The sequence below is a fragment of the Bombina bombina genome, chromosome 4 (assembly GCF_027579735.1).
Source record: "Bombina bombina isolate aBomBom1 chromosome 4, aBomBom1.pri, whole genome shotgun sequence".
NCBI lineage: Eukaryota > Metazoa > Chordata > Amphibia > Anura > Bombinatoridae > Bombina > Bombina bombina.
This window is the reverse complement of record NC_069502.1, coordinates 1,159,895,670-1,159,913,301: the sequence shown is the minus strand read 5'-3', so window position 1 is coordinate 1,159,913,301 and position 17,632 is coordinate 1,159,895,670. Positions and strand designations below refer to the sequence as shown.

Below are 17,632 nucleotides of genomic sequence, written 5' to 3'. Positions count from 1 at the left end.
TTATTTTTAAGTCGGCGGTTGTCTATTTTAAACCTCGGGCACCTCTAACCCTTGTCAGCTTCTCTTTCTATATTCCTCCGGCTGAATGACTGGGAGTTATGGGAAGTGGGAGTGATACTTAAAGGGCCATGATACCCAAATGTTGAAATGCTTAAAAGCGATACAGCATAGCTGTAAAAAACTGACTAGAAAATCACCTGAACATCTCTATGTAAAAAAGAAATATTTTATCTCAAAATGTCCTAAGTATTCACACCCCATTGCAAAGGACTTTAAACAGCAAATCAGTATGTCTGTCCCGGGACATGCAAGGGAGCGAGCCTCGTGAACACGCATGTTACTTCCCTATTCAGTTTAAGGAATTTTACTATGAAATCTCATGAGATCACAGTAAAAGAGTACATGACCTCAGCACTGTTAATTTAATTCATTTTTTTTTATTTATTTTTTACCTGCAGCTGGACATCAGCTGAAGTATAACTTTTTACACAGGACTTACTCTGCTGAGCTGAGGAAATTGTGAGGTAAAATATCTTCCTTTTTTACATAGAGATGCTCAGGTGATATTTTCGTGTCAGCTTTTTACAGGTATGCTGCATCAGTTTCAAGTGATTTAGCATATGAGTAATATGTCCCTTTAACAGCAATGCTGGGGTGTTCTTTGCTTCCCCCTGGTAGCGAGGAATTTAATTCCCACTAGTAATTGAATGGATTTGTGGACTCTCCATGCCAAAGAAAGAAAATAATTTATCAGGTAAGCATAAAATTACAGCTAAACACAAACACAGCAGAAATGTAAAAATAGCCCTGGTCCGTAACAGTAAGAATTTAAAAATGGTCTGGTCACTAAGGGGTTAAATGAATTGGTGAAACAGTTCTTATTTGAGATTAAACCAATTTCAGGCAATTATTTATAGTATGACTACCCATACTGCAGCCTTAGATTTAGTGTGCAAAAGTGTGTATTTGTACCAACTTTGATCAGTTTGAGTAGTATATAAATTTAGTTAAAATTAAACATTCGTGATTCAGATAGGGAATGCAGTTTTAAACAACTTTACAATTTACTTTTATCATAAAATTTGCTTTGTTCTTTTGGTATTCTTTGTTGAAAGCTAAACCTAGATAGACTCATATGCTAATTTCTAAGCCTTTGAAGCCGGCATCTTATCTCAGTGCATTTTGACAGTTTTTTCACAGCTAGCCAGTGCTAATTCATGTGTGTCATATTGATAACATTGTTCTCACTCAAGTGGAGTTATTTATGAGTCAGCACTGATTCGCTAAATTGGAAGTCTGTCAAAAGAACTGACATAATGTGGCAGTTTGAAAGGCTTAGATACAAGGTAATCCCAGAGGTAAACAGTATATTATTATAAGTGTGTTGGTTATGCAAAACTGGGGAATGGGTAATAAAGGGATTACCTATCTTTTTAAACAATAAAAAATCTGGAGTAGACTGTCCCTTTAACTAAAATAATTGACCGATTTTAATTTTATTTTGAGGTGTTTCCTTCATCGTAACAATGTGTATAATGTAATGTGACCTGTGACCAATCCTGCTATTAGTGACCAGACCGCCACATAAGAAATTGGGCACCCCTGATTTTATACAATTTAATAGTAATCGATCCTGTCGATCATATTGTTCCATTTGCAAATTCTCAGGAAAATAAAACATAATAACTTCTCCACAATTGTTTTGGTGCCAAAATGATGTATCAGGTTTTATAAAAAATACATTTAAAGTGAAAATTGGGTGGTGTGCCAGCTTTGTGGTGCAGACATAAACATTAAATCCTAAGGTAGAGTTAATGATTGAGCTATAATTGCTGGATCCTCTGGGAGTTGGCAACAGTTATATACCGCTGCTTTACTAGGAAAATATACTGCTAACCTTTATTTTATTATGGCATTAACAGGAAAATGCAAATGGCCATGAAAGTGATACATTAATATTAATACTTCACTTCCATTCATGTATGTAATGTATAGGGTTTTTACATTTTTCCTCATAAAGCAGATTTTAGTCCAAGTATGCAAATCCCTATATCTGCTGGGAAAGAAGTGATGCATAAAAGACATGCTAGTTAGACATGAGCCAATACAAAAAAATCCTCGCTCATCTTGCTGTATTCTTTGTGTTTGTTTCAAAATGCGAAACAACAAGCTACCGATTTAATACAGTTTAACTAATGAATGCGCAAAATATAAACCGCTAGTTACTTTAGTTATGCAGTTAAACGACTTACTCTAAAGATGGGAAAGGCTTTTAAATTTACAGTTTTACACTGTTTAATAGTGTTTACGCAATATCCTTGTCATTGGATTGATCCCTGTGTTAGCCAATTGGTATATAAGCTTCACTATTGTTTTTGACATCCCTCACCCCATTAAATATTAAAGATGGAAAGAAACCAAAATTAAATGTTTTGTTCTACTACTGGTTTATAACAGTAGCACTAGCTACTGTTTTACATTTAAGCTCCTCATAGGAAATAAGGAGCTAACAGATTTGTAAATCTTTTTGTTTGTTTAGAAAATGCTCTGTTTTAAATCCTTGGAAATAAGCTAAAGTCCTGTTTAGGAGCCCTGCAGATCTGGAGCAACAAATACATGTAGCCTCCAATCATCATTTGTTTCCTGTTCAGGATTTTGTAGTCAACAATTTTCTTTACTTCATCTACAAAAGGAAATTCGAAGTGCATTTCATTTATGTTTCTTTGCTCAGTATACTAAAGTTTTGTTGCGCTTATAGAGGCGTGTCCCTTTCCACTATAAAAACAGCCTGTTGTCCTTATCAACCAGTGCAATTGTATTTGCAGTAATATATTTCAGTTTGAATTTACACAGCTTTTACTGTTTAATATGTTTGATAGTGGGGTGAGTATTAGTGCAAGTAAAAAATCTACCTATTAAAGCATTTTGTGTTTTTACAGTATGTACCTTTTAGTTGTAACAGAGCTCTTCTGCATTTGTTCAAATGCCTCTTAGTGAAAGTAAGGACAGTATGGGCTTATATTGCTAAATGCTGTTTTCACAAATCATGCTTTGTCATGCAGGTTTCTAAGGTTTATTTTTTATTACTGTTGTTTCCTGGATTTCTCACATCAATCAATACACAGATGAGCTAGGTTAATAGATGTCAGTCCTGCAGTATTCCGTTCACGAATGTTACGAGAAGTGCCTACTTTCTTTACTATAATATCACATTAAAATGTATGTATTTATGGCTTTGCTTACGATACTATATGCAATGTGTTACACTGATCTAGTATTATACAGTTACATGAAGCAAAGTTCTTTCAGTCGATTAATTGTAGAGTAGGGCTGGGCAATATGGGGGGGCGGGAATTGCGATTTAAAAAATAAATAAAATAATCTGCGATTTTATTAAAAATTACTATAACACCTTCATTTTTCAGTAACACTACAGAATCTTACTGTACATGTTTCTCAATGTCCAATACACTCTTGGAGCATAAAAATGAACACTTATAATTAGAGGAAAATATAAAAATAAAAAAACTTGTTGTGCACTGCACCACTGTGTACTACTACTGATGATCTATCTTCTGGGAATCTACACTTGACTCAATTAAATTATATATTAAATAAATATAAATAATAAATAAATATAATATTACATTTATCATCTATCTATCTAGTAAGTAACTCTATATATCATTCATCCTCTCTAATCTATCTACTAAATATATGATAGAGAGCAGTACGTAGCAGATATTATTTATATATATTTTGGTAACATTATGTTGAATATATTATATTTTAAGCGTCACAGAAGTAAAAAAAAAAATCAGTAAGGCACTGTTTTTTTTTTTTACAATATTCACTTTATTGCTCACAAATTTGAGCTGTCCCACCGCCACACCACCGCTTGACCACCGCCACAACACTCCCAGATGACTCCCACACACTCTTCAATCTCTTCCAAAATGGCTGTTTCGCGGGCATGCTCCGGTCCGCTCACCACTGCACACTGGTCCGCCTCTCATCCTCCCTCTCCATTTTCTTGACCATCTGAAGATTTTTAAAAAAAAAATTTTAAATTGCATACTCGCGGTTTTAAAACTGCAACAATTAATCGCGTTTTAAAACCGCATCCGCCACCAATCGTGCAGCCTTATTGTAGAGTATTGTGAATATCGGCTTTGTAAATATTATACTTTAGTTATTAGATCTTGTGCTGTATGTGGCTATTTGGCTGATGTGTGAAATGTTGCAGGAAAAATATACGCAGCTACAAAATTTCACACGTTGGGCCGGAATGGTATTAAAAAAAGCAAGAGAGAATAGAAAAACACTTGAATTCTAGCTGCAAATCTTTTGCTACCTACTTGCTGGTGAGCACCATCGTTGGCAATAGAGGAAATGGAGCCAGTCAGCAGTATTTGGATATGTATAATACATCATTTTATTTTTGGTCCAATTAAAAATATTGGTTTTGTTTTGTCTCTAAGCACACAGGGAGAAAAAAAAAACATTTGATGAAAATTTAAAAAAAAATTGCTTAAAGGGATACTTAACCCACATTTTTTCTTTTCATGTTTTTTAAGCAACTTTCTAATTTACTCCTATTATCAATTTTATTCTTCGTTCTCTTGCTATCTTTATTTAAAAAGCATGAAAGTAAAGCTTAGGAGCCAGCCCCTTTTTGGTTCAGAAACTGGGTTACTTACTTATCGGTGGCTGCTAAATACAATGTGGATTAAAATGAATTTGCTTTAAAATAAGCAGTTTCTTTTTGAATAGAGCCCTATATCTTGATAGCAGTAATTTAGAAAGTATGCGTGAATTGTTCATTGCTTAACTATGTTGATTAATGTTGATTTCTGATATTTGTTTAAACTAAAAACTGTGGTAGTAAATATCAATCAGTGGCAATGTTTCAGTGTATCAGTTTTTTATTCACACAAGCTACAAGTTGTCCTCTGAACTTACAATCTTATTTTAAGTGTTATTATTCTTTGGCTAATAGGATTGAAGAGGAAGAACGCAGAAGGCGAGAGGAAGAGGAAAGGGAACGTTTGCAGAGAGAAGAGGAGAAGCGAAGGCGAGAAGAGGAGGAAAGACTGAAACGGGAAGAGGAGGAAAAGAGACGGGCAGAGGATGAGCGGTTTCGAATGGAGCAACAAAAGTAATTATTCAGTACTACTGTTAGATGTTTTACTAATTGTACGCAAGTATGAGAGCTTGATCTCTAAAAAAAGAAATCTCTCCAGCAATGTCATTCTATGGATCCCTTTTTTAAGTTGATCTTACAAACCTTAGGGTCATGAAAACTACTGGTATCTTGAGGCTTTATAGCTCCAGATTCTTCTTTATTTTCATGTGTAGACACCACATGTAGACTCTTGGTGGTGATTGACAGATATATGCCATGCATAGAACATACCTACTGATCAGTGCCTGGGTAAGCTCAGGTATCCTTAACAAGCACATGGTACCAATATTTGTTCTTATAATTTATCTAGGAGCCCTTTCAGCGAGCATAAGTTTTATAAGCATACTGGCTCTCCTTGTTCCACCTACAGGAAGAAGCTTTACATTTTTGAGCCTGTTTTTCTACCCGTTCAAGCTAAGAAACTTCCATTTAAAATTTAAGCAGTGTGTTTTGTAATGTTAAGGATTGTGTTAAAGGCACATGAAAGTTAAAGCTATACAGCTATAAAACAAGTGTCAGTCTTGGCATTTAGCTGTTAGTTGATTGGTAGGTACACTCCATGCATGGGGATTACCAACCAATCAGCTCCTTGGTAAATAAGATCATCATTAGGCATGTGCACATGGTACCGACCTCAGTGTTGGTTGGGAGAGGCTGAAGCAGACATGGTGCTAAACCCCCAATATGTTAACCTTTTATGTCAATTCTGGAATGTTTTGTACCAATGTGTTCAATTTCTCTCCCTCTAGGCAGCAGATTATGGCAGCTTTGAACTCTCAGACAGCGATGCAGTTTCAGCAATATGCTGCTCAGCAGTACCCGGGGAACTTTGAACAGCAACAGATCCTCATCCGCCAGCTACAGGAGCAACACTACCAGCAGTATATGCAGCAGCTGTATCAGGTGCAGCTAGCACAGCAGCAGGTACAGCACCAGTTGCTGAGAGAGCCGCCTGTGTTAACCATTCCATGACAGGGTGACATTTGCTTTTTTATTTATTTTATTATTCAAATTGCAATTCCCTTTATCTAGAATTATCATGTAAACACTAGAAGTGGCTCAGTTATTTTGATGGCTATCAAGCGAGTTGATCAAGTAGTTTGCCAAACCATGGGAAATCCCTACTGGGTTGTATCTAGAAATGCAGAACACAGATTACCAGCCATGATGTTTAATACACCTCTACTATCAGCTCACCTAGTGACCTGTAATCAGTTGCCTATGATTCACGCCTTCGCACATCTATTGTGCACCAATCAAACAAAAGATTTTTCTTGTCTTTTTGCCACTGTACTATTATTATTTGCTCCTATGCTTACAGTGGAGTTTTCCATATATTTGTGTGGAGACATTTCATTTTTTTTAAATCGAAATTGCAGACAATATGGCGATCAGAGGTGTGAAAACTTACAATCCTGTATTTTCCAGCAACAAACACTCATCAGAGGAAGTGTCGGCGATGTGACAATTTACGCGTTTTGAATAGCGGCAATATTTTTAGTGTTTATCCCATTTAACAAAACAAGTTTTTTTTGTTTTGTTAACTTGTTCTCTAAATATATTTTATAAAATTGTAAGAGTTTTATTGCGACACAAGATGCTTTTATAATACATCACATCTGTCTTGTTTAACTATAGGCTGCTTTACAGAAGCAACAAGAGACGCTAATCACTGGAATGAACTCTCCAGTTAACTCTTCCTCCAAAATGAACTCTGGAAACGTAGCTGTGCCGGGTGATGCTCCTGCGGTCAATGGTCAGAATCATCCCACTGCTGACAGTAATGAGACTGAACTGGATGTAGATGCTGCAGATGATGTCCTGGAGAATGGGCCAAAAGGTGGGTCATAGGTCACAATAATCCAGTTTAGGAACACCCAGTGTGCACTAACCTAAACTTCAATGTGATGAATTTCTATTGTCCTCTCAAATTTATATGCATTTGTGTGTCCTTTAGTTATGAGCTTAACCCCTTTTTCATACGTTAAACACTTTTCTTCATAAATGGAAAGAGTCCACAGCTGCATTCATTACTTTTGGGAAATAAGAACCTGGCCACCAGGAGGAGGAAAAGACACCCCAGCCATCCCCCAGTCATTCTTTGCCTTTCGTCCCAGGAGGTTGGCAGAGAAGTGTCAGAAGTTTGTTTGTCTCTTATGGAGAGTATTACTCTTTGACATGGGACGGGAGTTTTAAGTAATCCTTTCAGTCTCTCAGTGAGGGCCTGGATGAAAGTTAGAGTCCGGAGATGCAGCGAGAGTCTTTCTGAGAAACCATCCCAACTCATGTTAACTGCTCCACAAGCAATCAGCGTTGTCGAACTTCGCTGCCTGCTTTCTTCTCTCAAGTCCATGATGGAGGCGCTGCTACTATCCGTCGCACTTAAAGGGTCGTGTTCCTGTTCCACAGCGTAGATTCCGGTAAGATCGTTTCATTTTACTTCATCAGAATGTACTGTAATTCATTTGTTTCCTGTAAAGTGCTTTCTTGCGGGACTTATAAAACAATATAGGGTCTCGGTGAGACTTCTTTGGTGTCTTGGAATCGAGGGTTAATATCTCCTGAGGGGGATTATTGAACAGGGGGAGGGGGGGTTAATCATGCTTGTTATGTGATTCAATCTGCTTATGTGTAGTGTTAACTGGGCTCCTGGCATGGAACATAAAGGCCTTTGGAAGTGACGCAGCCTTATAGTTGGGCGCACTTTTCTCTTGCAAGATGTATCGAGTCCACGGATTCATCCAATACTTGTGGGATATTCTCCTTCCCAACAGGAAGTGGCAATGAGAGCACCCACAGCAGAGCTGTCTATATAGCTCCTCCCCTAACTCCACCCCCCGTCATTTTCTTTGCCGGCTCTAAGCAATAAGGAAGGGTAAAGTGATTGTGGTGACAAAATATTAGTTTTATTTTCTTCAAGCAAGAGTTTATTTTAAATGGTACCGGTGTGTACTATTTACTCTCAAGCAGAAAAAAGATGAAGATTTCTGCCTGGAGGATGATGATCTTAGCATTTGTAACTAAGATCCACTGCTGTTCCCACAGAGGAGTACAGGAAACTTCAGTGGAGGAACGCTTTGCAGGCTATGCTGCACTGAGGTATGTTCAGTCATTTTTTTCTAGAAAGACTGTGATATTTCAAGAAAAGGGCTGACATTATCCCCATGAGGGGAAGGGTAAGCTGTAATCAAAGACTTATGGTAGTATTTCAAGCTGGCATAAGGGCTAAGTTACTTTGCTGGTTGACACTTATATAATAGAGCAAACGTTTTTTGAAAAATATGGTAAAACGTTTTTGGGACTTTTTATTTAGAGGGTTCATTTGGCTTATTTTGAGGTTTACATCCCACATGGCTGTTTGAAACACTTGAGGTGTTACTTTAAGGCCCAACAGACATCGAGTAAGAGGTGGGTGGGGCCTAATTTTGCGCCTTAGATGCGCAGTTGTTTTTCATTCTGGACAGCAAGCTGCAACACAGGAGGGTCCTGACTCAATTTTGGGGCCAAAACGAAGCTTTATTCCCTCAAATTCAACCCTTAAGGGGCAGGTAGGCGCCACAGCAGAGATTTGGCAAGGTGGCAGACGGTCCCTAAGGTGGAGGGAGCTATTTCTACACTAGCTAAGCGTACAACTATACCTATTGAAGACAGTTGTGCTTTCAAAGATCCTATGGATAAAAAATTAGAGGGTCTCCTAAAGAAAATTTTTGTTCATCAAGGTTTTCTTCTCCAACCTATTGCATGCATTGTTCCTGTAACTACTGCAGCTGCTTTTTGGTTCGAGGCTCTAGAAGAGGCTCTCCAGGGGGAGACCCCATTAGATGATATTCTGGATAGAATTAAGGCTCTTAAGCTGGCGGCTAATTCTTTCATTACAGATTTTCAACTGGCTAAATTAGCGGCAAAGAATTCAGGTTTTGCCATTTTAGCGCGTAGAGCATTATGGCTTAAGTCCTGGTCAGCTGATGTGTCATCAAAATCAAAGCTTTTGACCATCCCTTTCAAAGGAAAGACCCTATTTGGGCCTGAACTGAAGGAAATTATTTCAGACATCACTGGAGGGAAGGGCCATACCCTCCCTCAGGATAAAACAAATAAAATAAAGACCAAACAAAATAATTTTCGTTCCTTTCGAAACTTCAAGAGTGGTCCCACTTCAGCTTCCCCTGCTGCAAAGCAAGAGGGGAGTTTTGCTCAATCCAAGTCAGTCTGGAGACCTAACCAGACTTGGAACAAGGGTAAACAGGTCAAGAAGCCTGCAGCTGCCTCCAAGACAGCATGAAGGGTTAGCCCCCGATCCGGGACCGGATCTAGTAGGGGGCAGACTCTCTCTCTTCGCTCAGGCTTGGGCAAGAGATGTTCACGATTCCTGGGCTTTAGAAATTGTTTCCCAGGGATATCTTCTGGACTTCAAAGATTCCCCCCCAAGGGGGAGATTTCACATTTCTCAATTGTCTGCAAACCAGACAAAAAGAGAGGCGTTCTTAAGCTGTGTAGAAGACCTTCATACCATGGGAGTGATTCACCCAGTTCCAAGAGCGGAACAGGGGCAAGGGTTTTACTCCAAACTGTTTGTGGTTCCCAAAAAAGAAGGAACTTTCAGACCAATCTTGGATCTCAAGATTCTAAACAAATTCCTCAGAGTCCCGTCTTTCAAGATGGAGACTATTCGGACTATTCTGCCACTGATCCAGGAGGGTCAACATATGACCACCGTGGACTTAAAGGATGCGTTTCTGCACATCCCTATCCACAGAGATCATCACCGATTTCTCAGGTTCGCCTTTCTGGACAGACATTACCAGTTTGTGGCCCTTCCCTTCGGGTTGGCCACGGCTCCCAGAATTTTCAAAAAAGTGCTAAGGTCCCTTCTAGCGGTTCTAAGACCGCAGGGCATAGCAGTCGCGCCTTATCTAGACGACATCTTAATTCAAGCGTCAACTTTCCAACTAGCCAAGTCTCACACGAACATCGTGTTGGCTTTTCTGAGATCTCATGGGTGGAAGGTGAACATAAAAGAGTTCTCTCTTCCCTCTCACAAGAGTTTCCTTCCTAGGAACTCTGATAGACGCGGTAGAAATGAAAATATTTCTGACTGAGGTCAGGAAATTAAAACTCTTAACCACTTACCGAGCTCTTCATTCCATTCCTCGGCCGTCAGTGGCTTAGTGTATGGAGGTAATCGGGCTAATGGTAGCGGCAATGGACATAGTTCTCTTTGCTCGCTTACACCTCAGACCACTGCAACTATGCATGCTCGAACAGTGGAATGGGGATTATGCAGATTCATCTCCTCAGATAGATCTGGATCAGGAGACCAGAGATTCTCTTCTCTGGTGGTATTCACAGGTTCACCTGTCACGGGGAATGTGTTTCCGCAGACCAGAGTGGGTCATAGTTACGACAGATGCCAGCCTGCTGGGCTGGGGTGCAGTCTGGAACTCCCTGAAAGCTCAGGGGTTATGGTCTCAGGAGGAGACTCTCCTCCCGATAAACATTCTGGAACTGAGAGCGATATTCAATGCGCTTCAGGCGTGGCCTCAACTGGCTGCAGCCAAATTCATCAGATTTCAGTCGGACAACATCACGACTGTAGCTTATATCAATCATCAAGGGGGAACAAGGAGTTGTCTAGCGATGATAGAGGTTTCCAAAATAATCCGATGGGCAGAGACTCACTCTTGCCATCTTTCAGCAATCCATATCCCAGGGGTAGAGAACTGGGAGGCGGATTTCCTAAGTCGTAGGACTTTTCATCCGGGGGAGTGGGAGCTCCATCCGGAGGTGTCTATCCAGGTCAAGGGATCCCCAGGCAGTGCTGATAGATGCTCTAGCAGTGCCCTGGTCCTTCAACCTGGCCTATGTGTTTCCACCATTCCCTCTCCTTCCTCGTCTGATTGCCAGAATCAAGCAGGAGAGAGCTTCGGTGATTTTGATAACACCTGCGTGGCCACGCAGGACTTGGTATGCAGACCTGGTGGACATGTCATCCGTCCCACCATGGTCTCTGCCGCTGAGGCAGGACCTTCTGATTCAAGGTCTATTCAAGCATCCAAACCTACTTTCTCTGCGTCTGACTGCTTGGAGATTGAATGCTTGATTTTAGCAAAGCGTGGTTTCTCTGAATCGGTCATTGATACCTTGATTCAGGCTCAAAAGCCTGTCACCAGAAAAATCTATCATAAGATATGGCGTAAATATCTTTACTGGTGTGATTCCAAGGGTTACTCACGGAGTAAGATCAGGATTCCTAGGCTATTATCTTTTCTCCAAGAAGGATTGGAGAAGGGATTATCAGCTAGTTCCTTAAAGGGACAAATATCTGCTTTGTCTATCCTTTTACACAAGCGTCTGGCGGATGTTCCAGACGTTCAGGCGTTTTGTCAGGCTTTAGTTAGAATCAAGCCTGTGTTTAAACCTGTTGCTCCGCCATGGAGTATAAATTTTGTTCTTAAAGTTCTTCAAGGGGTTCCGTTTGAACCTATGCATTCCATAGATATTAAAGGGACATGAAACCCAAATTTTATCTTTCATGATTTAGAAAGAGCATACAATTTTAAACAACTTTCTAATTTACTTCTATTATCTATTTTGCTTCATTCTCTTGATATTCTTTGCTGAAAAGCATATCTAGATATGCTTAGTAGCTGCACATAGATGCCTCCTGTGATTGGTTCACCGTGTGCATTGCTATTTCTTCATTAAAGTATATCTAAAGAATGAAGCAAATTAGGTAATAGAAGTAAATTGGAATGTTGTTTAAAATTGTATTCTCTACCTTAATCATGAAAGAAAATGTTTGGGTATAGTGTCCCTTTAAGCTCTTATCTTGGAAAGTTCTGTTTTTAGTAGCTATCTCTTCGGCTCGAAGAGTTTCTGAGTTATCTGCTTTATAGTGTGACTTACCTTATCTTGTTTTCCATGCGGATAAGGTGGTTTTGCGTACCAAACCTGGATTTCTTCCTAAGGTTGTTTCTAATAGGAATATCAATCAGGAAATTGTTGTTCCTTCTCTGTGTCCTAATCCTTCTTCCAAGAAGGAACGTCTGTTGCACAACCTAGATGTGGTTCATGCTTTAAAGTTCTACTTACAAGCAACTAAAGATTTCCGTCAAACATCTTCATTGTTTGTTGTCTATTCTGGAAAGCGGAGAGGTCAAAAGGCTACGGCAACCTCTTTCTTTTTGGCTGAAAAGCATCATCCGTTTGGCTTATGAGACTGCTGGCCAGCAGCCTCCTGAAAGGATTACTGCTCACTCTACTAGAGCGGTGGCTTCCACATGGGCTTTTAAAAATGAGGCTTCTGTTGAACAGATTTGTAAGGCGGCGACTTGGTCTTCGCTTCATACTTTTTCCAAATTTTACAAATTTGATACTTTTGCTTCTTCGGAGGCTATTTTTGGGAGAGGTTCTACAAGCAGTGGTGCCTTCCGTTTTTAGGTACCTGTCTTGTCCCTCCCTTCATCCGTGTCCTAAAGCTTTGGTATTGCAAGAGAAAACAAAATTTGTTTACCTGATAAATTTCTTTCTCTTGCGAAGTATCAAGTCCACGGCCTGCCCTGTCTATTTAAGACAGGTAGTATTTTTTATTATAAAACTTCAGTCACCTCTGCACCCTATAGTTTCTCCTTTTTCTTCCTAGACTTCGGTCGAATGACTGGGGGGTGGAGTTAGGGGAGGAGCTATATAGACAGCTCTGCTGTGGGTGCTCTCTTTGCCACTTCCTGTTGGGAAGGAGAATATCCCACAAGTATTGGATGAATACGTGGACTCGATACATCGCAAGAGAGAAATTTATCAGGTAAGCATATATTTTTTTTTTTTTTTTTACTATACGGTTCACCTTGTGACTGGGCGTGTTTAAGATCTGGTCTTCCATTTCCGCATTCCTGACCGTGTGGCGTCGGAAAAATGTCTGGTCTGCCAGTGTCATAGGAGGTGGTGAGTGCCCCAGCCATTGTGGGTGTCAGGTGCCGTTTATTTTCTTATAGTCCATATTATTATATTCTCTATCCAGTTATGGAGGATTGTGATGCTGAGACTGTTCAAATTTCAGATTCTTTGACTTGTGAAGAATGTGAATTGGCCCTCGTTGACACATGTCAATCCGTTATGTTCTGTATGCCGTATTATAGCGCCTTGTTCCTCGGGCTCTGGGAATCAAGGGATCGCTGAGCCATCCGCCTCAGGGGGTTCTGTCCTCCGCAAGGTGAGTTCCCTACCACTCCCTACTACTACACATGTGGGTAACCCAGATTATGTTTATCCCTCCTTGCAGGGCAGCTTGTTCCCCCCCCCCCCCCCCCCCGAGGTCGCAGCAGGTTTTCGCTTTCACATACTTTTGGCGATTATGCGTCTGCAAAGTCCAGATGTTTATTTGCGTTTATGTTCGTGCCCTATTGTCCAGGGTCTCCCCGCCTTGGGTGGGCCTATGCAGTTCCCTGCGGGTGTAGCTATCCCTGAGTGTTGTTCCTTTCGTTGCAGAATAGCGCGTCTTCGCGATTTACTCAGACACGTTTTTTGAGTTATTAGAGGACCCTATCCTTAACGGATACCGAAATCTGCAGTATTCTACTTCCAATGGCTCACCTCATTAGACATGAGGGGATGACGTAATCTCCTGTTTGTCGGTTTATTGAGATCCTTCCCAGTTTGTTGGAAGATCAGGGTTCCTTTTGGCTGATCCTACGGGTATGCCTGTTTTTCTTGGGCGTTAACCTACGGGTTGCCTTATATTTTCTTTTATCCGGTTAGGATGTCTTTTTTATTTTTGATTATATGTTTCTTTCAGGAACTTTCTCTGGGATTGATCCTCGCTGTTTGCTTCTGCGGAAGTTTGTTACAGGACACATTGGTCCTATGTTTGTCTGTTATCTCTTCCCCTCTGAGGGAGGATTTAGGCAGCTTGACAGTTATGGCCCTGTCTGCAGGCTGGTCCTGCTCTGGTTCAGTTCTTCTGTCTCGTGGCTTGTTCAGACACCTGGCGCCTGTTCTGCCAGGCTGGGCCGGTTTAGGTGCCGAGTGCTCACTTTATTTTTTTTGTGTTTTTTTGTTTTTATATTACAAGTTTCAACTCAGCAATCTAAAGAGTCTGCGAGGCAGGAAGGATGTTTCAGTCCATATTTAGCCTTCAAGCTGGTTGACTGGGTCAGTGGAGTTCCGCTGCGTCACACTCTCTTAATTCCGATACTCTCAGGATGTTCTTCCTCACGTGGGAGGATTGGGGGCTTAGCGCCTCCTTACTGCCATTTTGGGCGGTTTGGCCTTTCTGAGCCTCTGGGAAATAGTCCTTTTGTACTTGTTCCTTCCATGGTCCTTTTGGGGCCTGGTTTTCCCTTCGGGAGATGGTTGTTCCTTTTTATGGTCATTGGGGTCTCCTTTGGGCTCTGCTTAGGGTTCTTCCCCGGATCTGGGGATGATCCGCATCCTTTTTTTAATTTGATCCTCTGACTTGTATTGTAGGTTATGTGGAGACTAGCCTTGCTCGAGTGACTTTGTTCTTGAGGTATCCCCTTGCTTTGGACGTCTTGTGGCGGTTCAAACGCCTATGGGCTCTAGTGTCTTGGTTCGAGATGCCTTAGCTCCTTTGGAGTGTTGTACTTCGGCAAGGGTTGGTCTCTTCCTTGGGTCAAGATTTGCGAGGTGTTCTCGTTATCCGGGTTATTCTGGATATTGCATTGATATCTCCCTGTGGGTCTGTTTTTTATATCAAACGGGGTGTTTGAGTTTCTGGGATATTGTTTGTTTTTAAACAATTGGGGGCTCGGACTTGTCATTGCCCTGGTTTGTCCTGTTGCTAAGGCTTTGCTCAGCGTTTTTCCATTGTGGTTCCCGTTGCGAGTTGTTACCGGACATTGCAGACTTTAGGGTGGGTTTGGGGTTCTCCACTTCCAGGGAACTTGGGCTATGACCTTTGGTCTGGCTAGTTAAGCTGCTCACGGTTGGCCAGGTTTTCTGAGTGCCAATGCTCATGGGGCTTGCCTTACGCTTCTTCAATGGTTTCCCTTGGACAGTTTGTTGAAGTAACCTGATGGCTTTGCGGCTCTGCATGCAAAGGGTTTGCAGGGTATCCGCTGCAGCTATTGCACCTTGTCGGTGTGCTAGCAGGCTATTTTCTAAGGGGATTCCTTTCAAGTTTATCTGCGTTGGAGATTGCTCTCTTGTTCAGCTTGTGTCTTGTGGGCAAGTGCTCTGTATTTAATGGCCCCTTTTTCTTAGGAGGGCTTGTTCTCCTCCTTACTGAGGTGTGGTCCTTGTCTTAGGGCTTCCCCTGCATTCAGGAGGTGGAACAGAGGATTTAACCTATGTTGAAGGGAGACATGATCTCTGGGTTGTTCTGTTCTTTCTGGAGTCTTGCTGGCTCTGTGTTGAGCCTATGGAGGGCCATCCTTCCGCTCTTTTGGGAGCTGGGTTGGGGTTCTTTTTTGTTCCCCTGTTTTCAGACCTGCCGACGCTTGGGCTGGCCCGGCTGGGAGTAGGTTCTGAGATTGTTGGTCATCTTAGGGGGTGCAGTGGGCCTCGTTGAGGTTCTGTGCGTCTCTCTTTTTAAGACCTATGTGTCAGTCTGTCGGCTTGAATTGCCTGGAGTGCTCTCTGTCTTGGAAGTTTTGCAATCTGATCTCTTGTTTGGTCGCTGTTTACTTCTCAGCAAGGATTTCTTTCTGTGTCATCCTGAGAATGACTGCTTGTTCTTGACTCAGGTGTTTACCTCGTCTGGGTCTGCTACACGTATTATGTCTTGTATTCTAAGTTCTGATGTTTTGAGGACTCAGTCTTCTGTTGTCTCTTTCAGTTCTTTTGCACGATGTTGAGAGGAAAGTTTTCTCTGTTCTGATGCCCGGTCCTAATCCTTGTGGTTTTTGTTTAGTGAAGGGGGTGTGGTTGGGGACCGACTGCTGAGCGACTGTGTTTCATGGAGGACTGTTGGCTCAGTTGAGTCTGATTTTGCGGTCTCCAGCTAGGCTTCCGGGCTATCTGCGGGTCAGTGTCCTTGGGGCCTTTTTTCTATTCAATGTTTCTTGGCTTCGGACAAAGCAGGGTTTTCTTGGGTAGTGGTTTCAGGCCTGGTGCCTTCAGAATGGGCCGCCTTTTGTACCCTCCCGTCTTGGCATTCAGTGTCCTCTATAGCTTGGGTATTGCTTTCCCAAAAGTAATAAATGCAGCTGTGGAGTCTTTCCATTTATGAAGAAAAACTTATGCTTACATGATAATTTTATACAGCTCCCCACCCGTATTTATTATGTGTTGTGTCTGTAGTTTTATTCTTCTGTCGCCTTTTCACCCTGATATTTCTTCTACTGTTTCCTTGTTCCTCGGCAGAATGACTGGGGGATGAGGAAAGTGGAAGAGGTATTTAAGCCTTTGGCTGGGGTGTCTTTGCCTCCTCCTGGTGGCCAGGTTCTTATTTCCCAAAAGTAATGAATGCAGCTGTGGACTCTTTCCATCTGAAGAAAATAAAATTTATCAGGTAAGCATAATTTAAAGGGACACTGAACCCAAATTTTTTCTTTTGTGATTCAGATAGAGCATGCAAATTTAAGCAACTTTCTAATTTACTCCTATTATCAATTTTTCTACATTCTCTTGCTTTCTTTATTTCAAAAAGAAGGCATCTAAGCTATTTTTTTTGTTCAGGACCATGGAAAGCACTTGTTTATTGGTGGGTGAATTTATCCACCAATCAGCAAGAACAACACAGTGTGTTCACCAAAAATGGTCCGGCATCTAAACTTACATTCTTGCATTTCAAATAAAGATACCAAGAGAATGAAGAGAATTCGATAATAGGAGTAAATTAGAAAGTTGCTTACAATTGCATGCTCTATTTGAATCATTACAGAAAAAAATTGGGTTCAGTGTCCCTTTGTGTTTGGAGTTTGCACTTCACTGCTATCGGGAATTATAAAGTCCACATATAAATTAGGACTGCATACTAAATACGTACAATTCTAAAGTTTTACATGATTTTTTTGTTAGAGAATTATTCTTTGTTTTGTAGTCGTGGGACACACCTCTTGAATACGCCTTAATGTGTGTATCTTTCTTTCTGTGGCCAATTATGTACAGAAGCGCATTTATACCTGTTCCTATCAGCTCTTGAAATGTAACAATCCTCCCACAAATAACAAAAAATAGCTTAATAATAAAAGATCAGAAATGTTTATAGAGTCACAATAAAATGTATTTGAAAGTGGACAGGTCCCATAACAAAATAAGTACATGTTGTCTGTATAGCCTGGTGATTACTATTGTGGCAACAATCGCCTGGCAAAAAAAGGTGCTTTTATTTCTATTAAGGCACAAGGGAAGGGCCCCTATAGTTTTTATTACAGCCTCCTCATGCTGCATTAAACACCACTGATAACAAATCACTGTACCAACACCTGGCTATTTTCAATGTTATTTACTAAAATCATAAAAATATTTATTTCTAAAGATATGGTGAGT

General features: G+C 40.8%; 1 protein-coding gene across 1 annotated transcript in view; it reads left to right on the top strand.

Annotated features, from left to right (window-relative positions):
* The window catches only part of ACBD3 (acyl-CoA binding domain containing 3), a 198,465-nt gene that overhangs the window by 160,823 nt on the left and 20,010 nt on the right, over positions 1 to 17,632 (top strand). The window contains exons 4-6 of the mRNA XM_053712622.1: positions 5,000 to 5,158; positions 5,935 to 6,109; positions 6,824 to 7,025. Coding sequence (XP_053568597.1) covers positions 5,000 to 5,158; positions 5,935 to 6,109; positions 6,824 to 7,025 — 536 coding nt within the window. The remainder of the gene's footprint in view (positions 1 to 4,999; positions 5,159 to 5,934; positions 6,110 to 6,823; positions 7,026 to 17,632) is intronic.